The sequence below is a fragment of the Arachis ipaensis genome, chromosome B4 (assembly GCF_059453495.1).
Source record: "Arachis ipaensis isolate K30076 ecotype BB chromosome B4, ASM5945349v1, whole genome shotgun sequence".
Lineage (NCBI taxonomy): Eukaryota > Viridiplantae > Streptophyta > Magnoliopsida > Fabales > Fabaceae > Arachis > Arachis ipaensis.
In genome coordinates this window covers 122,978,271-123,003,407 of record NC_142439.1, presented here as the reverse complement: position 1 = coordinate 123,003,407, position 25,137 = coordinate 122,978,271, and the positions used below count along the sequence as shown (strand labels likewise).

The 25,137-nt window shown below is 37.3% G+C and overlaps 1 protein-coding gene across 1 annotated transcript; it reads right to left on the bottom strand.

The window, feature by feature from the left end:
- Positions 1-22,196: 22,196 nt before the first annotated feature.
- Positions 22,197-23,775, bottom strand: LOC107639607 (homeobox-leucine zipper protein ATHB-12-like). Its single transcript, XM_016343155.3, has 3 exons — positions 23,695-23,775; positions 22,753-23,036; positions 22,197-22,272 (listed from the first exon to the last, which is right to left on the bottom strand). Exons 1-3 carry the CDS (start codon positions 23,773-23,775, stop codon positions 22,197-22,199), a joined length of 441 nt encoding a protein of 146 aa, XP_016198641.1.
- Between the last annotated feature and the right edge of the window lie 1,362 nt (positions 23,776-25,137).

Below are 25,137 nucleotides of genomic sequence, written 5' to 3'. Positions count from 1 at the left end.
CTAAATTTTTTGGGCATCTGCACCACCTCCCACCTGACCAGAGCCATACCATTCCTACCATCCTCCTTACTCTATAGAAATATTCTTTGTAAGGAAATAAGTTTGTCTGCAATAGCCTTTGGCATCTTATATAGGCTCAAATAATATACTAGAAGGCTAATTAACACAGATTTAATGAGCACCAACTTACCAGCTTTATTGAGAATCTTGGTTTTTCATAGGCTAAGTTTTTCTTCCACTTTGTCAATTATTGGCTTCCAAGTCTTCACTAATCTTGGATTAGCTCCTAGCGAGATCCCTAAGTATTTTACTAGAAGGGAGGCTTCCTTACAACCCAGCACGCGGCACATACGCTGAACCCACTGATCATCACAGTTAATAGGAATCAGGCTTGATTTATCAAAGTTAATACTTAACCCCGACATCAACTCAAAACAACGAAGAATCCTCCTGTAATTCTTAACAGTCTCTTCCTCTGGAAGGCAGAACAGAATAGTGTCATCACAAACTGAAGATGCAACAGTTCAATATTATCTCTACCAACCAGTAGCGGAGATATGCGCCCATTTCTAACTGCCTCCCCAAACATCCTATTCAGAACATCAATGATAAAAACAAACAAAAAAGGAGACAGTGGATCACTTTGTCGTAGGCCCCTTTCCATCTTAAACGACTTAGAGGGCAAATCGTTTATCAATACTGACATAGAGGAGGTACTGACACACTCCATAACCCACCCCCTCCATCTTCATCCAAACCCCATCTTCTGTAGCACAAGATCCACGAAACTCCACTTGACTCTATCATATGCTTTCTGGAAGTTTAACTTTATTATCACCGCTGCCTTCTTTCTCAGTTTAATCCATTGAGCAGTTTCGCAAGCAATAAGAGTCCTGTCATGAATCTTTCTCCCTTAACAAAAGCACTCTGTGTCTCACCTACTAGTCGTGGCATTATTGCTCACATTCTCCTAACCAACATCTTAGAAATGAATTTGTACACACACCCAACCATGCTAATCGGCCTGAGGTCTTTGATTTCCTATGCTGTAGTAAACTTAGGTGCCAGTGCAACCCAAGTGAGATTAGCATCCGTCGGTAATCTAGAAGACTGGAAAAAGCCCAACACTTCTCCCGTGAATTCAGAGCCAATTTCATCCTAACACTTCTTTATGAAGTTCGTGTTGTAACCATCACTACCGGGAGCCTTAGATGATTCACAATCCCACACTGCTTCTCGAACCTCCTCAGAAGTCGGTTGCATCTCCAAAGCCAAAGCATCATCCTCACTGATCATCTCCACCAGACCGTCTCTGAACCCTATCAACGGCGACTCCTCCTAATGGTATAAGTCCTTGTAAAAGTCCCTAATTAAAATCTTAATTCTAGCTTGATTCCTTATCAATCTTCCATTAATGACTAGTGCATCAATCCTGTTGTTTCTCCTTCTCGCCGATGCTAAGTTGTGGAAGTACCTCGTGTTTTTATCTATGTCCCTCGCATGTCTTGAGCGCCACATTTGCTTCCAATATAGTTCTTTTCTTACATACGATTTCTCACAACACGTCACAAGCCCTTTCCTTCTTACCTCTACCGTTCCATCATACATCCCATCGCCTGCCATATCATCAATCTTCTTAATCTCTTCCTCAAACTTCAAAATTTTCTTATCCATATCACCAAAATTGTCTCTATGCCATTTTCCCAGAGGAATTGCCAATGCCTTCAATTTATCTGTGAATTGCACCTCTCCTAATCCTCTCCATTCCTCCTTTACCATCCTCAAGAAGCCTTCATGTGTAAACCATGAGTCCAGACTTCTGAACGGTCTCGGGCCATCTCTCAACTTCTTATTTTCCACTATAATAGGACAATGGTCAGACAAACCCCTTGGACCACCTCGTAAACGAGTCTCTGGAAACTCCTCCATCCATTCCAAGCTCATTGGGACCCTATCAATACGGCTACATGATCGTCCTTTGAACCAAGTAAACTTACGGTCAGTAGTCGGTAAGTCCACTAGATCCATGTCATGTATCCAATTCTTGAACTCCTCCGCCGACAAGGATAAGCTATCGGCGCCTCTTCTTTCTTCCACCTGTACAATCTCGTTAAAGTCCCCCATGAAACAATAGGGAACCTGATATAAACCTGCTATGTAACTCAGCTCCTCCCACACAGTAAGCTTCTCATCTCTAACATGAGCACCATACACCAAAATAAAAGCACAGTTAAAATTATTCTGTAGCAGAACTCCTTCAACATACAACCATCTCTCACCTTTATAACAATTTCTAATTTCAAAAAATTCCTGATCCGATATTAGCAACGACCCACCAGACGCACCGGTAGACTAAACATAGTCCCAGCCAACACAACCATTTCCCCAAATTTTTAAAACATCAAACCTAGTCACTGACTGTCTTTTAGTCTCCACCAAACCTAGCAAATTTAATCTATATTTTCTCTTTAAGTCCTTTACCATCCTCATCTTTCCATCACCCCTCAACCCCCTAACATTTCAAGAACTAACAATCATTTTAAATAGTTATTGCACACCTTCTTTTGTGACTTGGGTCTGCTCCGTCTAGCTTTTACCTTCTGTTTCGCCAATCTTCTTTTCTGAACAATTTCTTCATTCTGTTGTTGGAGAATTGCCATAATGTCATCATTTTCATTATATAGCACCACTCCTGACTCCTTTGCTAATTCCCAGATCCTTTTGTTTTCTAGAAACTGTTCATTCAATCTTGAACTCTAAGTATCACTAGCTTCATTATCATTTGCATATGTTCTCTCCTCCACACTATCCTCATCATCACTGTATTCATCTCGTTCATTCGGTTCTGGTATAATTCTATCGCAAGATGCTTCAATTCCCCGCCTTGCAATGTCAATTTGTTGAATAACTCCACCTCTGTGTTCAGGATCATCATTGTTACAGTGTCCGCCGTTCGGTCCAACATCTGCCCCCTTGACCCCTTGTACCCGTTCATCCCTCCCAATAACTTTTAGCCATCTGCACCCCTCCTCCATAACCGCACCTCCACCGCTCCCAACCTTCCTAACCCTGTCATCGTTGGCCAAGCCGGACTCACCAACGAATTCACGTGGTTCATCTTCTATGTGTAGCGCCTGCATCGTCCACAAGCCTTCAACACCGCCTTCAATCCGGGATCCTCGCTGCTTGTTCGGACCTTCACCTTCCGCTGACCCATCACATCCCAAGTTATGCATCGACCCTTGTAACTGGTTTCCAACAGCCACCCCTAGGCGTCCTGCTCCATGATGTGTTCGCAGCTTAGGTTCCGCGCCTCCAATGTCACGAAGAACTTCACGTGTAGCGATATCAGGTGCAGGCGCTTCTCTTTCCTGCTGGAGGCTTAAAGGCCGACCCGCTTTCCTCTAACTTGGCCCAGAAGCGGTTCCTGTGTCACCAGCATGAAGGACGGCTTTGAAGATTGGGCCCTCGTGGCCCAACACATGCTTGCTGCACTTGTTTCCTTTAGTGGGCTGACGATCGGAACTCTACCGGTAAAGATTTTTTTTTTATAAAAATAATCACGTTGTAGGTATAGCTTCTAAACCGGCAAGAATTCCCTTCGTACAAAAGTTTGGTTGTCACAAGTAACAATACCCAAATAAATTTATAACCGAAGTATTTAAACCTCGGGTCATATCTCAAGGAATTGCAGGGAAGTATGATTTATTATTGGTTATGAAATTGTATATTTTTGGGTTTTTGAAATAAGGAACAAGTAATTTAAATGGCAAGAAAAATAAATTAATAATTATAAAAATCTCTTGCAAGGTATAAGAACTGGAAATCCCATCCTAGTTACACTTATCAGGTGTGATGAGAATTGTTATTGCTCTCACTTAGTTAACCCTTACTAAATAAAGGAAAGTCAAGTGGACCAATCAATTTGATCCTCAAGTCCTAGTCAACTCCTATGGAAAGACTAGCTTTAGAGCGATCCAAATCAATCAGTAATTCCCAATTTTCAATCAACTGCTGAGTTTGACAACTCAAGTGTCACCAATTACTTAACCAAAGAAAAAAGGGAATAAATCTTAAATTAAATTAAAAGCATTATAAATAGAATAAAATAATCATAAATCTGAAATACCTCAATTTATATTAAATAGAATATTCAAATCTAACATGGAAAGATTCATAAGCCAATTTGGCAACATAAGTAATTAACAAGTAAAAGCATTAGAGTAACTAAAAGTAGAAGAGAATATAAAATTAAAGTAAACATTGAACCTGGAATGGAGTAATAACCATAAAGTAAAAGAAATCCTAATTCTAAAACCTAAGAGAGAGGAGAGAACCCCTCTCTCTCTAAAACTACATCTCAAACCTAAAATTGCGTATTCTGAATGTTGTATGAATTGTTGTTATTGATTCCCCCATTCTCTGGCTTCTATTCTGTGTTTTTGGACTTGGATTTGGGCTAAAAAAGGGTCCAGAAATCGCTGGGGGCGACTTCTGTAATTTTCTGCACGTGGTGTCCGTCACGCGTGCGCGTGGGTCACGCGTTCACGTCATTTGGAGTTTTTCCTTGTCACGCGTGCGCGTCAGTCACGCGTACGCGTCAGTTGTGTTCTGCTCTAGGCACGCGTGCGCGTCGTCCACGCGTGCGCGTCGTTGTCTTTTCTTCAAAATTCCATTTTTGTGCTTTCCTTCCATTTTTGTATGTTTCCTTTCTGTCTTCTAAGCCATTCCTGCCATATAAAGCTTGAAAATACTTAACACACAAATCACGGCATCGAATGGTAATAAAGGATAATTAAAATTAATATTTTTTAATGCATAGGAAACATGTTTTCACATATATTATAAAATAAGGAAGGAATTATAAAACCATGCAATCCATATGAATAAGTGGGCAAAGAATTGATAAAAACCCTTAATTGAGCACAAGATGAATAATAAAATAGGGGTTTATCAACCTCCCCACACTTAAACATTAGCATGTCCTCATGCTAAATCCAAGAGAAAAGAATGAAGGTAGAATGGTGGAATCTTATGCAATGCAACCTATTCTAAATACAAGCTACTTAAATGAATCATGCATTTCTAATTACTATCCACCTATATACATAAAGCTTACATGTGGTTAAATTGATTCATATTTTCAAGGAATCATATATGTACAACTAAAGCCAGACCATATTAAAACACATTCACAATTGAGTTGAGTTAAAATAATTTACAAACTTGCAAGATAATTAATAATTAAACATGGATATATGGAAATGAGCTATTGAACCCTCACTGGATTTATGTTTACTCTCTAGTCACTCAGTGTTTGGGATTAGTCACTCTATTCTTCTCTAGTCATGCTTCCTAAAACTTTGTTCTTCATCTAACTAATCAACAAATATCTAATGTATACATACAAACATCATGAGGTCTTTTTAAAGGTTGTAATGGGACCAAGGTAAAGGTGAGGATATATATATAAGGCTAAGTGAGCTATACAATTGAATCTTTGATTAGTCTAAGATCTCACCTAACATATACATTCTCTATAAAAATTTGCCTAGCTTCCCATAATTTTCCCACTTTCTTATTACATACTCATGTACCAATTTTTATTTTTGATTTTATCCCATGTGCATAGATTTTTCTATTAAGCTTAATAATGGGGTAATTTTATCCCCTTATTTATTTAAGAAAATTTTTTTAATCTGAAACATAAACACAACATATATCAATACACATGGTATTTTAATTTAAATTGGTTTCACATGAGCATGCTCCCAAATTTCTGATTATTTTATTAATTTAACATTTTCCTATCAACTCATGTTCCCACGTTTTCCCACACTTAGTGGATTCACAATCTCTACCTTAAGCTAACCAAAGATTCAATTTGAGATTTTTAAATTATTTTTCTGCTTAAGGTTAGTAATGTGGTTATAGAACAGAAGGGGATTAAAAGGCTCATGGGGGCTAACAAGGGTGACATAAAAGGGTAGGCTTATTTGGGATGAGTGAGCAAAAACAAGTAATGGCCTCAATCACATGCAAGTATGTAAATACATTCTATATTGGACATATAGACGGAAACAAAGTAAAGATTGCAAGCATAGAAAAGAAGGGAGAAACACACAGGAGTGAAAATTATGGTTAAATGTAACCATACAATTAAGCTCAAAAACTCACGGGTTGTGTGTTCTTTGGCTCAAAAATCATATATCAGTTATGTATATCATGCAAGTAGAAATCAAGAGTTTCCATTCAACTCAATGTGAATCTTTGAATGGCTCTTATAAAATTTAGTATTTTCCTTGAAAAAAATGTTATCAATTAACTCACATTTATTGCTATATATATATATGTTCGACCAAACGGGTTATTTTCTCGCCTACTACAGATCCCATACTACCCCCCATAAACTGAAAATCCATGATCCCAATTGCTACAGGAATCCCGTTTAGTTGACCTGTGCCTGTTTGAACAGCCTCAGTTAATCCTGTCTTTCTTTGATAAGAGTCCATACGATTCTTATAGGATTCGGATTCCTCTTCCGAATGAAATTCAATGGGATCCATAGAGACCATGTCTTCATCCATAGGATTCCAAGTACCTGGATCAATCGAAAGTTCGATTCTATCTGAACTGCTCATTTTCAAATGATATCCACAGTGTTCACAAATATTCATTTTTGACTGGATTGTTGTGATTCTGAAAAGCTAAAGTTTCTAGTTTACTCTTTTTATTTTCAATTAAACCAAGTTATCGTATGCTAAAAGGGTAAACTAAACTAATTAATCCATATTTTCTATATCACAACTTAATAAGCTAAAAGTGCAAACTAAACTAAATATCTAAGATATATACAAACCAAAGTGTGAAATATAATAAAGTAAACAGAAATACAGTAAAAGAAAAATGCACAAGTACTGAAAGACAAATAAGATAAAATAAAATAAAATATAGAAAAAAATATAAAAATAGGATAAAGAGAGTCTGAAAGTGGTTCACCAAAAAGATTTGCCAGAGATGGCGATCTCGCCACACTTAAATAATAGCATCGTCCTCGATGCTCTATCAAGCTAGGTGTGAAGAAGTGGCATCTTCGGAAGGATGTGCTGCTGGTGTCTCTGTGGTGGTCTGAGGGTCTGCAGTCTGTATGAGTGTCGGAGGATCTGCCTGCTGAAGTGGAGGCTCTGTCTGTAGAGGGACCTCTAGATCTGCTGGCTGTAACTGCGGAGGCTCCTCATGCTGGGCTTCTGCCTGCTGAGATGCTCCCTGCTGGTGCTCTGCACATGCCTCTGCCTCATGGTTATCTGCCTCCTCCTCAGATGGCTCTGATGGTGTGTTAGGCTCGGAGGGGATGTCAGGGGTGTCGGACCAGATCATTAGCTTCAGATGCTCATAACACCGCTTGTTGCGGCGCTCCATCCGATCCAGGCGCTCGAAGAGTCGGCGCACCAGGTGGTAGGTGGGCTCTGAAGCAGGTGGAGGTACTGTGGTGGTGGCTGGTGCAGCAGGAGCTGAAGGGGCAGCAGAAGATGTGGCTGCCTCAGTAGAGTCAGTGAGAAAGGGTGGTCAGTAGCCCAAAGCCTGGAACTTCTTGCTGTGTGGGATAATCTTCTAGCATTCGGCGACAGGTGGCTTTTCATCAGCAATCTTCCAGGGCACCTCAGCTCGGTGTTCCATCTGAGTAATCAAGTATAAAAGGGGCAGAGTGCCTCGGACATGGACTCTGGACATATAATACCGAATGAAGCGGGAAAGATATAGGTCATTGCCTTCCATCACACACCAAATGAGGGTAATCATGGCAGCTGGCACCTCAGTCTCATGAGTGCTCGGCATCACGTAGTTACTCAGAATCTGCTGCCAAAGCCGAGTCTCATCATTTAGATAGATAAGCTTTATTCCCTTTGGGGCCACTGTGGACTTGTCCATGACCCATGGGACAGTAGGATCAAGAGCTATAGTCTGCTTTACTGCGTCCCAGTCAAACCTCATGAATCTCATATCCTCTTCAGCCTGCTGATAACCATCTGGTTTATCTGATTAAGTAGGAGCTGGAGGATATCTTCTATTGCTTCCTTAGTAACCAGAATCTGTTTGCCTCTAAGCTGTATGGCATCCAGGGTCATTTTGAAATAGTTACAGTAGAATTCTCTGACCCAGGATGAATTGACCTCAGTTAAGTTCCTCTCCAAGAAGAACCAGCCTCTCTGTTTAATTTGTTCTGAGGTGTATTGTTTGAGTTCTTCTGGAATTTTAAGGGTCTTTTCCAGGTATAAATTCCTTGAAGTTTGAAAGACCGGATACTTGAGTTCACAGTATCTGTTGGCAAACTTTATTGGGTCTGTGGCAGGCACCAACTGATCAGCCTTTTCCTGCGGGGTAAAATTTTTTTCCCGCCAGGAATCATCATGGAGGATATCTAAGATGGTGGTAGAGGATTCTCCTCTTTTCCTTTTTCCTGTGGTTGCCTTGCCCTTTCCTTTGCTTTTAGGTTCAGACATCCTGAAAAGCAGAAGTTCCATGATACAGTTTAAGGAACTAAAGAAGGAAAATAGGTAAGCAAATAGGATTTTATCAATATAAGCATAGAAGGGCAAAAGAGGAATAAAGTAGCAATATAAGCATGGAGTGAGTTAAATAATTGTAAAATATTGGACTGTATTCAAGTTAAAAGTTTAAGAATGAAATTCACAATCCAAAATCTATGATATGCGGAATTCTTGTTAATTAGGAACAACAGTAATCATGCCTTGAAATAGTTTGAAAGTTGTTAGGTAAAAACCAAGAGAAAAGTTAGAGAGTTAAAGCAGTTAGGAGATAAAAAGTGAAGTCAAAGTAAGTGGCATGGTGTTGTGGTTCTTTAATTCATCAAAAATTTCACAAAATTGAATAACAAGTAACTCACATTCAAGTAAATATTGCAGATTATTGATGATAATTCATATAAAAGAATTGCAGAATGAAAGTAAAATCATCAATAAGGCGGTTTAATGAATAAGGGAATCAGAAAGAATAAGAAAGCTAGCCCATTCATTTATGAATTGGCTTGGTTGAAACCAATTAGTGCAAAACTTGAATTTACCAAAACCAATTCATGAATGGTAGTTTATTGAAACAATTTGGAAAAAATTAGGTAGCATTCCGGCTAAAAATTGGACGTTCCCGGGTAATAAACAGCAGCAGAAACAGTTCATATGATAGTGCAGAAAAGAGTAACAAATAGTAATTCACATGAGTTCAGAATAAACAAACTCAATCTGCATTAAAGAATGGGAAAGAACAGCATATGAACAGTATTATCATCATAGCAAATTTAAAATTGCGAAACAGATAAAAACAAGTAACAAGAACGGCGCAATTATCTGGCCTAAATCCACTAACCACATCCTAGCTACCTAACCACCTAAAATCCACTACAATCATGCATCTCTAACTATCCTAATTTGAATAAAATTCGAAAAAATATGCAACTAACTAACTGAAAAAGGAATCGTTGTTCGGCAGAACCTGATGGGCAGAGGAATAGAAATTCGACTAAGAGAGATGGTGGTGGGTCGGGTGGTTGACATGGCTTTCGCGGTGGTGGCAGGGCTGCGCGGCGACGGTCCTTGGTGGCGGTAGGGGTTGACAGAGGGAGAGGGGAGAAGAGAAGAAGGGGGCGAGGAGGGTGAGGGTTATGGGGGGTGGTGGTGGTCGGCCGGAGGTTCTGGGTGGTGGCAGTGGCGCTGTGATGGCTCAGTGATGGGGCGGGGGGCAGTGGAGGGAGAAGGGTGGGAGGGGAAGGAGAAGGGGGAGAAGAGAAGGGAGGAGGGGGTTGGCGAGGGCGGCGCGGTGGCAGGGGCGCGGCAAGGCAGGGCGGTGGTGGCTGTGGCTGGTCGGTGGTGGCAGAGGGGAAGAGAGAGTGCAAAGGGGAATGGGGGAAAGGGACGCAAAATGGGTTAGGGTTTCGCGTCGAAGGGGGTAAGTGGATTCAAATCCACGCGGACGCGTGGGTCACGCGATCGCGTGGATGAGGTGGAAACGTAACGACGCGGACGCGTCATTGACGCGATCGCGCGAGCGAGGGATAATGAAAGTGACGCGTACGCGTGGTGCACGCGTATGCGTCGCTCAGAATTGTGCTAAACGCACAAATTCAGCGTCGTTTTGGCGCAACTCTCTGTTTCATTTGAGGGGGCAATAATTTCCATGCGACGCATACGCGTCGCCCAGGCTTTCGCGTGGTGTGTGTGAAGGGGAAGTGACGCGTTCGCGTCACTGACGCAAACGCGTGGCCCAAATTGTGCCTAACGCATACCAGCAGCACGATTCCAGCCCAACTTTCTGGGCATTAGATTGTGACGTCGATTTTGAGTCGACGCCCACGCGTGACCCATGCGCACGCGTGGGGTGCATTTTTTTTTTATGCAATATGAAATATGCAGTATGCATAATGTAAAATGCAGATGCGGATGTTATTAATAAATCCAGGTACAATAAAAATAGAATAAAATAAAATGAAAAACAAACAAAACGAAATAAAATTAAAATTGAAAAAGGAACGATTATACCATGGTGGGTTGTCTCCCACCTAGCACTTTTAGTTAAAGTCCTTAAGTTGGACATTCGTTGAGCTCCCTGTCATGGTGGCTTATGCTTAAACTCATCCAAAAATCTCCACTAACGTTTGCAATTCCAATAGCCTCCAGGGTCCCATACTAGGCAAGTAAAGCCTTTGAGCAAATTAAAGCAGGTTTTCAGACTCCAGGAGTGTTGACTATCAGGATAAATTGCAGGATCCTAAACCTTGCTTCTGTACCCATCTTTGTCTTGATTTACATTTTTCCAGCCGGGTAGTACGGAATTTGAATTCTCATTAAGATGACCAAACATCTTCCGAGACCCATTCAATCGAGCTCGAAACCAATCCTTGTACCTCAAATTGAAGCGTGGAGCTTTATTGAATCTTGCGTACCAGCTCTGATTGCGAGCCATTTTCCTTTTACTCTTAAAGCCTTAAAGAGCTCTAAGCTGACCATCTGTTTCAAGCAAACCATATTCAAGTGGAAAAGTAAAGATAAAGGCTAAGAATTTTACCCACTTGAAGTTTGTATTGGTGGTAATGTCCTTGGGATAGGTGTTTCCAGTGGTTTTGCAAGCTCTACTCCCTTGTATTCCCTTGTGAATTCCTCTACTTCTTTGCAAACTTCTTCAACTGCAACCACGTCCTGATCAAAGCCTTTGATATCTTCCTCATCACTCAAGTCATAAATTGGAGGTTGGGAGAATTCTACCTCCGCATCATCTTCGTATTCACTTGGGGAAGATTCTTCAATCTCAAAGAATTCACTTGCGGATGCAAGTTCGTTACTAGGAGAGCTTAATTCATGATGATAATTACCAAGGAAACTTGCTTCTTTAGCTGTTCCGTCCAGTTCTTCATAAGATATATGCTTCTAGGGTTGTGCACTATCCTCCTTAGCATCAATTGAAAACTGCTTGGCGGAATTCTCCACAATTCTTGATTCCCATGGAGGTTCAGCATCTCCTAAGTCTTTAACCAATTCTTCTTCTTTGATAATTACAGCTTCATCCACTTGTTCCAGTACAAAGTCATGCTCCGTACTGTCCACTGGAGTTTCTAGTATCTCCTTCATGCTACGTTCTTCATTATATTATCCACATGAAGCCATGGGGGTTCCTTGAGTGTCCGAATGTCGGGAAGCTAATCGATTGATCGCTTGATCCAATTGGTGAAGGGTTGCATGAAATTTATTCACTGTTTCCTTGAGGTGGTCCTGTGATTCTCGGGTTGATGGATATGGACATGGTGCATATGGAAGTGGTGGTTCTTGGGAGTAATTGGATTGGAATTGGAGTGGGTAAGGGTTAGGGTCATATGGAGGTGAATGGTGGTGGGTGGTTTGTGAGTGTGGTGGTTCATAGCTATGTTGAGGAGGTGGTTCATAGGCATATGATGGGGCTTGTTGGTAACTACAAGGGGGTCCGCCATATTTATCATCTTGGTACGCACCTCGGAATGGCTCTTGACCATAATATTTTGGTGGGTGTTGGTTGTCACGAAGGGGTCCACCATATCTATTGTCTGGGCATACATTGTAGGATGGTCGTTGTCCATGGTATCTTGGAAGGTGTTGTTGCCGAAAGGGTTGATCAGATCCTCGTGTTTCCTTCCAACTTTGATTGTTCCAACCTTGATGCATGTTCCTGTTATAACTTCCATTCCTTCTAACAACATTAGAACCAAACTCATAGTAGCTACTAAAAATTAAAAACAAAAATAAAAACAAATAAACGAGCAAAATAAAATATTTACAATAACCAATAATAAGGCACACAATTGCAATTTCTTGGCAACGGCGCCATTTTTGACGATCGGAACTCTGCTGGTAAAGAATTTTTTTTTTATAAAAATAATTACGTTGTAGGTATAGCTTCTAAACCGGCAAGAATTTCCTTCGTACAAAAATTTGGTTGTCACAAGTAACAAAACCCAAATAAATTTATAACCGAAGTATTTAAACCTCGGGTCGTATCTCAAGGAATTGCAGGGAAGTATGATTTATTATTAGTTATGAAATTGTATATTTTTGGGTTTTTGAAATAAGGAACAAGTAATTTAAATGGCAAGAAAAATAAATTAATAATTATAAAAATCTCTTGCAAGGTATAAGAACTAGAAATCCCATCCTAGTTATCCTTATTAGGTGTGATGAGAATTGTTATTGCTCCCACTTAGTTAAGCCTTACTAAATAAAGGAAAGTCAAGTGGACCAATCAATTTGATCCTCAAGTCCTAGTCAACTCCTGTGGAACGACTAGCTTTAGAGCAATCCAAATCAATCCGCAATTTCCAATTTTCAATCATCTGCTGAGTTTGACAACTCAAGTGTCACCAATTACTTAACCAAAGTAAAAAGGGAATAAATCTTAAATTAAATTAAAAGCATTATAAATAGAATAAAATAATCATAAATCTGAAATACCTCAATTTATATTAAATAGAATATTCAAATCTAACATGGAAAGATTCATAAGCCAATTTGGCAACATAAGTAATTAACAAGTAAAAGCATTAGAGTAACTAGAAGTAGAAGAGAATATAAAATTAAAGTAAACATTGAACCTGGAATGGAGTAATAACCATAAAGTAAAAGAAATCCTAATTCTAAAACCTAAGAGAGAGGAGAGAACCTCTCTCTCTCTCTCTCTCTAAAACTACATCTCAAACCTAAAATTGCGTATTTTGAATGTTGTATGAATTGTTGTTATTGATTCTCCCATTCTCTGGCTTCTATTCTGTGTTTCTGGACTTGGATTTGGGCCGAAAAAGGGTCCAGAAATCGCTGGGGGCGACTTCTGTAATTTTCTGCACGTGGCGTCCATCACGCGTGCGCGTGGGTCACGCGTTCGCATCATTTGGAGTTTTTCCTTGTCACGCGTGCGCGTCAGTCACGCGTACGCGTCAGTTGTATTCTGCTCTAGGCACGCGTCTGCGTCGTTCACGTATACGCGTCACTGCCATTTCGCGCTAGACACGCGTCCGCGTCGTCCACGCGTGCGCGTCACTGCCTTTTCTTCAAAACTCCATTTTTGTGCTTTCTTTCCATTTTTGTATGTTTCCTTTCTGTCCTCTAAGCCATTCCTGCCCTATAAAGCCTGAAAATACTTAACACACAAATCACGGCATTGAATGGTAATAAAGGATAATTAAAATTAGTATTTTTTAAAGCATAGGAAACATGTTTTCACATATATCATAAAATAAGGAAGGAATTATAAAACCATGCAATCCATATGAATAAGTGGGCGGAGAATTGATAAAAACACTTAATTGAGCACAAGATGAATCATAAAATAGGGGTTTTTCATGTGCCTATGATTAGGTTTTAGTATTTCATTCTTCGTATTTTTCTTAGCCAGCCCATTAGAGTTGCAAAAATAATCCTAAGACACAGTTAATTCGGAATCAACTTTAGTGCTCCCCTCATATCCCACTAAATCATCTATTCCTTCAAGCCAACATTACGAGCTTGAAATGTTACTAAATTCATTTGATTGAGACTTAGATATTCATAACTCCACTCGTTTAAAATTGCTTCTGAATTCAGCAATCTATCCTTGTCTTCAACCTCCTCTCGCAACCCCTCCATTATCACTTCTGTTACCCGATCTGTACGGTTTGTCAAATTTAATGATTTTTCCGACCACAAAACTACATCATCACAAACTCTTGCACATATATTCTTCTGTTGTTCACATCTGAACATTTCATCTTCCATAGTTTCTATCTTACAATTCGTCCCATATGTTTCACGTTCCATTTCTTTTACCAAAATGTCAAATCCACTAGTGCCTATTGTGATATGGGCCCATTCATTGATCACATCCATCACACATGTGTCAATTTGTCTACGGCCGACACTAAAGGACCGGCACGATTCCGTCACTTCGTCGTAGCCAACCACCTCACCCCATTGGTTCCCTATTATCCGGAAAGTGTCCCCGGACCAAGCATGTAACGGAATCCCGAAGCATTCCAACCACACTCTTCGAGTTTCACTCCTCTCTGACTCGTCCCATCTCCATACACTATGAAACAACTGTAGCTGACTATTCATTTTGAATGTGTAAGTCTCTTCCGTATTCAACAGACTGTCAAAGGTCAACAGAGCTTTATATGCTTCCATTTCTCGCACCTCAATAACTTGAGGAAAGTTCTTTGCAACCGATTCCTTCAAGGACCTATAGTCAATAGCCTTCGTCGTTCTACCTACCAGGCTTCTCTGCAACCAAACCAAGTTTTCTTTCGCCACAACTACTTCCACCTTCTTTGTCCACCCATTCCTGTGTGGATTTTGGGCCGTTTTCTCCTTTGTTAGATCTTTAGTAGGGATAGCTGAGACTTTCTGATTCTCTTCTTTTCCTGGTGATAGCTGGCCTCGTGGCTGCACCTTGTTCGTGTCCTTCACATCAGACATTCTCCTATATTTAGCTTCCCCCACGAATACAACCTTACCTCTCAATCTAATACGATTTATATCTACTATAGCCTTCAAGTCTCCTCCTTTTATAGTATATCGTATGAACGCAAAGATGTATGAACTACCTTCTTTTACTTTCTCAATAAGTATATGTCGTTTATGCGTTCAGTCCAACTAAACAGCTGAAAAAGTTCCCTCTTAGATATGTCTTTACATAAAATACTTGGCAATAAACATCATTTTATTCTTATAATACCTAAAATGTAAATGCTTCTTCATAAAACGAGATGTTTACTTCATCAACTGATTTTTTAACCAAGGATTTTTGTACATCCCTTCAACCAACACGAATATGACACTCCTGAGCAGACTTTGGAACCTTATTGGAAGCTAGTTGAACAACTCCTCTCAAATCCCTTATGCCGAAGAACTTTCACTTTTGATAGTTTCATTACTTCTTTAATTATTTCTGATTCTAGCTCATGTTAAATTTTTGGGAGATTTTTTTTTCAAATGTCCTAGACATGGACAATTCTTATTTTATCCTCATGAATAAAATATCTTATTTTTTGTAAAAATACTATTTACTAAGAACTATTATTTTGTGTATTTATAATTTACTCTCTCCTTTCTTTAATTAAATTTTATTTTTTAAATTTTGTTCGGATCAATAAAACTATTAAATGTATTAAGATTTTAAAATAAATGAATTTATTAAATTACCTTTAATATCAATTACTATGATTACTTAGTATTATTATTGAAGTTGATTAAAGTATATTAATAAGGGATATGAATGCAAAAGAAGGATTAGTATTAAATTAATTTTTTGAATGGATAATTATTTGTAAAAGTATAAGAGTTTAAAAGTGAATAATTATTTTTTTTAGAGAAAAAATATTTTAATTCATAAAAATAGACAAACAGTATTTACATATTACATAGAAAAACACTAATTTTAGATCCAAAAAAGGAAATATATAATCTACGTGTTGAACAATAAACTTAGAAGAGGCGTGACATTTTATTATAAAGAATTTTAATGAATAGAAACAAAGATAAATTAAAAAAAATTGTTTTTAAAATGACAAAATGTGTCTGGTTTTATATGTGACAAAAAAATACTTTCAAAATTTAAAGGTAAATTCTAGCGCATTGCTATCAGATCGGTTATGCTTTATGGTACAGAGTGTTGGGCGGTCAAAGGGAGTACAAACATAAGTTAAGTAGGGCAGAAATGAAGATGTTGAGATTGATGAGTGGTCATATGCGATTGGATAGAATAAGGAACGAATATATAAAAGAGAGAGTTAGAGTAGCACCTATTGTGAAAAAGATGGTAGAACGCGTCTCAAGTGGTTTGGACATGTGAAAAGAAGACCGATAGAGTGCCCAGTCAGGAAGGTGGAAGAGATGGAAGATGGACAAATGGTGAAAGGCAGAGGAAGACCATCCATGAATTGGTCAAATGAGATCTTCATGTAAATGGTCTTTCTATAGACATGATACATGATAGAGTTCAATTGCATCGTTTAATCTATGTAGCCGACTCCACCTAGTGGGACAAGATTTTGTTGTTATTGTTGTTGTCATTTTTGTTTCTAAAGCTATATAAGTAACACCCTCACTATCAGAAGTCACGCTTCTGACTGCGCTACTCTGATAGCAAGAAGTATTACGACTACTTTACATACTAAATATTAAAATAGGAGCATGTGACTCGACACTATATCACTGATTTCTTTGAAAAACCATAAATAAATACTTTATCTTAAGAAAAATGCAAGCATGCATAGATTCATATACAAGAATCCTTACATAATAACTCAATATATTATACATATAAAACATACAATTCCTATCCCTCTTACAAACTTGTAATAACAAAGACGAGGAAAGAAAATAATCTAATTAATACAACAGCATATAAACCAAACGCAGTATAACCCTTCTGATCTTAATGCTTCTTCATCCGGTTCCTGAAAAGGTAAAGCTGTAGGGGGTGAGAACCTAACCACACGGTCTCACTATGGAATTTCAAAGTTGTCATAAAAAGATATTTAAAAAGAAAACTGTTCTCAAGCTCAGTGATTATCATTGCCTTATGAATCTTTAAAAACCCATAGGAAATCGTTCAAGACTTTTTCAAAGAAATAATGTTTAATCTTTCAGAAATCCGAAACCTTTCCTTATAAGAAAATCTCAATCAGAAACTAACCACACAATCAAACAACAACAGTCATTAATTCAGCACCAAAGTTCATTCTCAAATGTAGCATGCCAGGACAAACACAGGCAAGACAGACAAGGAAAGCACAAGTAGGTAGCAGTTACAGCAAATAGTTCATGTAGCAGTTAAGAACAGTTTAGCAATTAGACGAACCAAAACAAGTTCAAACCCAAGAAAAGCATACAAATGCATATGATGCATGCCTGTCCTATGGCTGATGAGGCTCATCTATCGGTTATCCAGCCAACCCGACAAATCTGAATTGTCCTTAGACTATCCCCGACGTGCATCCCCAAAAGTCTATGCATAGCTTTTTCTTAAATAATCAATATTGCTCAATGGGAGTAACATTCCCTGGAATTTATATAGTGTCCGGTCACACTTACGTCGTAGGGTCAACAGAGTATCAAGTTTTTAATATGGTACACGTGGTGGCAAGCCATGGTACTTTATCCAAGAAACCTCGTATCTCAGATAATTCAAATTCATAAGCCAAATGAATAATTCAAAGTTCATATCTCAACATTCTCAACATTCTCAACATCATAATCATTCATCAATCCAAACCTCATTTCCAAATTCATTCAGAAACCATATTTCAAAGAAAATTCTCATCATCCTTCTTTCCATTCCGTCCGTTAACAATCCCAATTCAAAATGTAATTCTTTCTTTGATAAATAAATCAATCTTAAAACGTATAATGTTTTAAACACAAATCTTTTAAATTAATTACTTCAAATAAAACTTCCAATTTTATAAAATATCGGCAGCATCTCCTCTAAAACTTGGACACTGCCACCCTTTTCAGGTCCCAACCAAACCAAACCAAATGCCTGTTAATCAGTCAAATCACTTCCAATAACCATTACCACAACAACACTCAATCCAAGGAAATTGCAAAATCCAGAATTCAATCAACCAATCCTATAAATCGTAATTTAAACCGACTTCAACCAACAGCATCAATCAATAGTTAAGAATTCACGGTCTTCTCAAACAGTTTCAAATCAAACCATTTCTCAAACACTTTTCGAATCATTTCCAAAATAGCAAATCATTCTCAATAAATAACCCGTTTTCAAATATCAAGTCTTTTTCCAAATTTATTTTAAAATCAAATTCCGATATCAAATCGGGTTTAATATCAAATCAAATTTCAATATTAAATCTTTTCTAAAATCAAACCGTTTCCAAAATTAACCTAAAAGGCAATAATAAATCTTCTCAATAATTCAAGGAAAACCACTTTAACAACATCAATCAACTAATCCAAATATCCAACTTTCTCAATCGATCAGTTTATCAATCAAACTAATAATCACGTTCAACCAAAATAACTCAATTCAATTCATAAGACTCACGAAATCACAAAAATGTACGCGTTAATATCGATTTATAACAACCCTGTAATGTAAAATAGATTTAAGAAAAATCCTACCTCAAATAATCAAACCCGCAGCTATTTTAACGCAATAAACCCTCTTTTCACCTTATTCTGCAGCAACTACATCATGATTTGTATTCCAAGCACCCTCTGCTAGCGGAGAAGAATGGCAAGCAAAAGTAATAACCGCAAACACAGCAGCTCTAGGTAACAAACAGAATAAATACAACCAAGTAAGGAAAAAAGAAACATTACACACTAATAAAACAGAGTCGAAATGGAGTATTATGGCAAGATAAATTACAACAGAATTTGTCTTACCTACCAGAAAAGAAACAAGAGAATGGGGAACGGAGAAGCCATAGCTTCAACAACATTTCCTTTCAATAATCAGAACGGCGAATAAGGGCACATCCGAGCAGAAATGGCAAGCCAGTGGTGGCAGTAGCATTAATCTGAGTGATTAAGGCAGCAGAGACACCAACAATAATCAAAACAGTGGAATAGAAAAGAAGTAGAACAGGGTTCAAGAAAGCAAGAAACAAGGTTACCGATGAATCTAGCCCAGAAGGCAGCAGCGTAGGCAAGGCTTCTCCTCGACTGTGAAAAGCGGCGGTGGCACGCGATGGTGGCAACTCTGGCGACGACAAGGCATGGCGGTGGCTGCGCAGTAAAGAACGGCGGTGCAACACCTTTCCCTCTCACCTGCAACTCTCTCTTCTCTCACTTGTGAGCTCGACGGCAATGGCCATGGAAGCTTCTCGGACGGCAATAGAGGTGCGAACGGCGGCGATGGGATTCTGCTCAGTGGGCTCGACGGCGGCGCAACGAGGACGATAATGGTGACTGGGTGGCACGATCCTCCTCCTCGCGGCTCTCTCTCTCTTCGTCGTTGACTTGCGATGGCGGCTCGTGACAGATCGGCAGCGACGGCGACTCCCCATGGACGGCGAAGCAGCACGGCAGCGAGAAACTGACGCGGGTGCAGGGCGCGGACAGCTTCCCTTCCTCTTCCTCTCCTTCTTCTCGGCGGTCCCCTTCCCCTCTTCCCTTCTTTCTTTCCTTCTTTCTTTCTTTTCCTGATGGGTTACGTGTATTTTGGTTGGCAAAAAAAGGGGTTTTCAGCTGCTGTAGGTGTTGGTAAGGGTGGGGTGAGGGCTAATGGCGGCTAGGATTTCATTAGGAGTAAGGAAAAAATTGTAATTTAGTTGAGGTTAGGGTTTGTGTATAAAATTAAGATTTTGGATTTAATTATAGTAAAATAATTTTAATAAAATTGGGGCATGGAGTATAAATTTTGAAAATCTAATTAAATCTCTAAAATTATTTTAAAATATTATTTGTGGTATAAAAATGCTAATCGATTTTCAATAAATTACTCTAATTGAAAATTCATGATAATATAATTAATTTTTCTTTATCTTTAACTTAAAGTATTAAATGATATAAATTAAATTATCTAAAATCTAATCATATAAAATTCTTATTATTTCATAACTACCAATTTTATAATTTAAATATAGAAAATAATTCAATAATTATAAAATTAGACAAAATTCTAATTTAAATAGCCAAACCTCGTTATTTCTCGAATTTCTAGAACTTTAATCATGAATAGGAAAATAATCCATAAGTATAAAATTTGGATAAAAACCTTAATTTATTTCAAATCCAATTAATTGCCTTTAATTATTTTCACTAAAAATAATTTCTAAAATTGAAACTATAAATAAATATATAATTTGAGATTAGTTCAAAATAGGACTTTTCAAAAGTCTTGGGGCTTACATCCTACCCATCTTATAAAAATTTTCGTCCTCGAAAATTGATACAAAATAAAAGAGATTTTCATATTACTTCACTCTTGAACTTATTTAAAGAGATGGCAAAAAGTCCTCATTATATATATACATATAGTTTTAAATACCAGGCTTTTCATATGCCATAAAAGTATAAAGGATATAAGTGTGATACGAAACAGAAGTTACAAGTTAGGCTTAATGTACAAGATGATATGTTTCAAACACGTGATGAAAAAGTAAGGTAGAAAAAGTTTATAAAACAAGCCGGGGTTAAAATGATGTGCTTAACATCGACTTACTGATCTCATACCAACTTCAGAGATTCAACTATTCAAACTTCAACATAATTTATCTCCACCATTCTTAATCGTACTTCATTGAGCAACTCATGCGAAGGTTCTCAACTTTGTTAAACACTTTGCAAACCTTACCACTGGTCATAAATCCCATATCAACAGAACTCTTTCACGTAAAACAAAGTTTCACAACTCCCTGTGATGTCGTATACTTACGAGTTTCATCTTTTGCATTCACCAAATGTGTCCTAAAGGACTAAGGTGTCGTTTACCTAAGTTTAACGGTCGCAAGAAGTATACTCAGAAGGATAATAGACCATAGAAAAGAAAGAAAAAGCGACAAGGACCGCGTTCGCGAGAATTTGAAAGAATAAATGCAATTGCAGGTAAACAAGGATGCTCAAACAATGGAGTCAAGAAAAGAGAAGGAGGAACGATATATCAAATTGAATGGCACAATTTAGAATACATAAGCCAATACACTACAAGAAACATCGTTAAAATCGACGGCTAAGCCGTCGATAATATTAAATTTCGACGGCAAAATGGACGCAGGAGGTGGTCGCTATTAAGCTTGTAGATTTTTTAAAATTCTAATAAAATCGACGGCTTGCCTTGTCGTCGATAATAATGTAATAAAATTGACAGCTCTTTCGTCTATAATATGATATTGAAAATTCTGCATACTTACTAAAATCGACAACGTTGCCGTCGATTTTATATAATAAAATCGACGGCACTTATGTCGATATTTGTTTCAAATAAATCGACAACAGTTTTGCCTATAATATGTTTTAATAAAATCGACAACATTGTTATCGATATTTGATTCAATAAAATCGACAACAGTTTCGTCTAAAATATGCTTAATAAAATTGACAGCATTGCCGTCGATATTTGATTTAATAAAATCGACACAGTTGCCGTCGATTTTAATAGTTATATGTTTTAATTATTTTTTTTATTTGAAAAATAGTAAACAATTAATGCAAATAAACTTTTAAATATATAAATAAAATGTATACAGAATATTAGATAACAAGACAAATAAACTTTTAAATATAAATATAAAATTTATACTAAATATTAGATAATGAGTTTACAAACTTACCAAAGTAATAAATAATCCTCTAATATGAAAACTCAAGATAAGATAAATAACTAAATTTAGACTTATATTCATTTAAATTGCAATCCACTAATAATACAAAATATTTAAAGTAAAGTAATTAAATAGCTTGGATCACTCTGCACACCATGTGAGGCAGTGTTGGAAGGTTTATTGGCTTGTTGAGTGCATGATCTTGGCACACCCAGAGTAGGCATCATGTGAATCTGAGGCTCCCCTTTCGGCCTCGGCCTCGGCCACGGCTGCGATCTCCATCTCTACCAACCATATCCTATACACATTTTATTAAAAGGTAAAACAGAAAATTAAAGAAAATTTATTAAAATGACATTCTTTAACAATTCATAATATATTCAGATACATACCTTAACTAAACTTGTGATCTGTCAAATTCAGGAGGCAAGTCCATATGCTTTCTATAAAGGACCATTAAAAGGAAAAGTGATCTGTCAGGTAAACACTAGTGTCAGAGTCCAAGAGGAGAAACAAACTTCACAAATAAGCTGAAATGGATTTATCAATCATCCAATATATTTCTTAAAGTCAACCAATAAGAAAACAGAAAAATAACAAGAATGCTTTAGTAGCCTACATCATCTTAAACTACAATGAGTTCAGGATATTTATGCCATTTTTTATTATTCTGAAAGATGCTGTCGAACAAACGTGTTTTCAAAAATGCATGTCCTAGCAAGTTTTGTTATTTGTTTCGAAATACTTGCAACAGTTTGCTTGATTTCTTTCCGAGCAATCTTAATATGTTCCATGTGAGAGGCTTATCTGTTTGCTAATTTAGTATGAGGTTATAGATTTTACTTAACCAAGACCACACAGTCATAAACTTCACCACCAAATTTGTAATATTACTGCATATAAAGCCTTAAACTTATATCAATCATATAAATTTAGCTTAAATTGATTTCCACCTTGCCCATCTGTTCTGAAACCATATAAAACCTTGCCTTGGCTGCAATCCAAGATCTCTTGCTAGCTGAATCTTCTTCTTTGGCTCAAGCTTGGACTCTGACTCAAATATGCACTCAAGTGATCTAATTTGCTCATCACTGAACCTTCTCTTGTTCTCTATCTTACTCTTTTTCTTCTTAGCATTTTTGTTCTGTGGTAGTGCTACTTCTGAACATGTGAAACTTTCAACATTCTTCCCTTTAGATGCTTGAATATACTCATCATCACCATCCATCATATATGCCTAGTGGGTTCAAAATGGATGATGATTTTAATTTCAAAATCTATGGAATTGGAATTCTTGGATAGAAATAGACAAATATGTTTGTCACCAACATAGAAAATATTATGAAAAATATAGTTTTAAAAGACTAGTGGGGGGATCAGGTGCAGAATATATAGCAATAAAGAAAGCATGTTATGTTTATGTATATGTATATGTATATGTATATGTGAATGGGAAGGTTATTGTTGGAACTTGCAAATGAAGGATCATATGGACCTATGGGATTAGATACCGTGTGGCTCTTGATGTCTTTGGTTCTCTGTAGGAAGAAATTACATGTGATAACCTATTTTTATGATATTTTTTATTAAAAGAAATAAAGAAGCAATGTTAAAGAAGGAAACCTTTTATGGTAATGATAGCAACTTCCCTAGACGTTAATACTAAATAGTTTTGAATGAAGACTAAGCTAAGCTTCAGTGCATCTTCTTAGTGCTACTAGCCATGTTTGGATTCTTTACTCTTACACCTCCCTTAAGTCTACTAGCCATGTTTGAATTGTCTTAACTCATCCTAAAGAAAAAAAAAAACACAAAATCACATTTAAAAAAAAACAAAAAATAATTTGTGCTCTGTTTAGACTGCAATATCGTTTTATAAAATACAATTTTTATACCATATTGACAGCAGGACCTGTTAGCAATGAACATATTGACAGCAGCACCTGCATAAAATCATTAGCTTTAACAATAAGCATTTATACAACATATCATATCATGAAACAGAAGAAGAAAAATATGTCCATGCATGCATTATCTTGGATATAGTAAAAGCAGGACTCCATTGTTCTTTCAGTATATCTAGGCAAATATTGCCATTACTGTTTATTTTGGGATGGAATACCTTGGTCCTGAATGCAACCTGTAAGAGTTCACAATTTTAATCAGATTCATTCAACCTTTTACTATTTATTGTACTATTTATTCTTCATCCACTTCCCACAGAAAGGACTAATCCTTTTAAGGTTAAGCCTATAGTATAAGACTCCATACATACTGCCAATGATCCAACCATTTATGATTAAGTTATAAACAGGTTTTGTAATGAAAGTTACCCTTCTGACTAAAGCTACTTTGAATTTAAAATAAGCTTATCAAGTAATTCGCCAAGCTTGTCGAGTAAGGTTGCTTAGGCTGCTGCTGAAGTTGGCAGTAGTTCGTGTTTGAGAGAACACTGTACACTGGATTTCCTATAAGACTGAAATTCAAGAGATTAAACATTTATAATTGTTAATCAACTTCCTAAACCATGCAAATATTTTCTAACCAGATAATTACATCAATGTGTTTTTGTATTGCGAACGGAGGATTACTAAGGAAATCTAGTTGTCTTGAAGATCAACAAGCTGCAATGGACAAATGTTGTCACCTAAGTCTAATGTATTGTTCAATTCATTGTTCCTCAGTTTCCTACAATGCAAATAACATCAATTTTTATATAACATAATAAAGGTAGATTCAAAATAAGGATCTTAGGAACTTACACTTGCTGAATTTGAGGAATGCTGAAGAGCTTTGATGGAAGAGGACCTTCCAAGGATCCAAACTCCACAAATTATAGATAACTATAATACATGAGTTTCCCTTAGTATCTACCTATGCTATACTCATTTCTTTTTGCCTTAAAATACTTTTTACTTGTTTATTATTGTAGTTAATAATCAAGAATTAGCAGGGGACGCCATATAACCCATATTTAAATGGGACTTTCATAATTCCTTAACAAGGATTAATTACGACACATGAATTAGCTTATATTATGATCATTATATTAATTAAACACATAAAGAGTACACAGTATCCGAAGACAAATATTTCAAAAGGGGACCATGATGCATGGAGAACTAATAATAAGTAAAAACGATCTCTCTTAAATAAGGCAAAATAGAAATTTCAACTACAATAACCGATCAAACAAATTTGCCACTAAAGTACAACTTCCAGCGAAGTATACAGAGAGACTTTATATTATATTATATATTTATATATCTATACAAGCCTATGAAAATGCAAAACGTGCATCATATGAACCTAGAAGCCAGAATGATGATCGAGTGAGT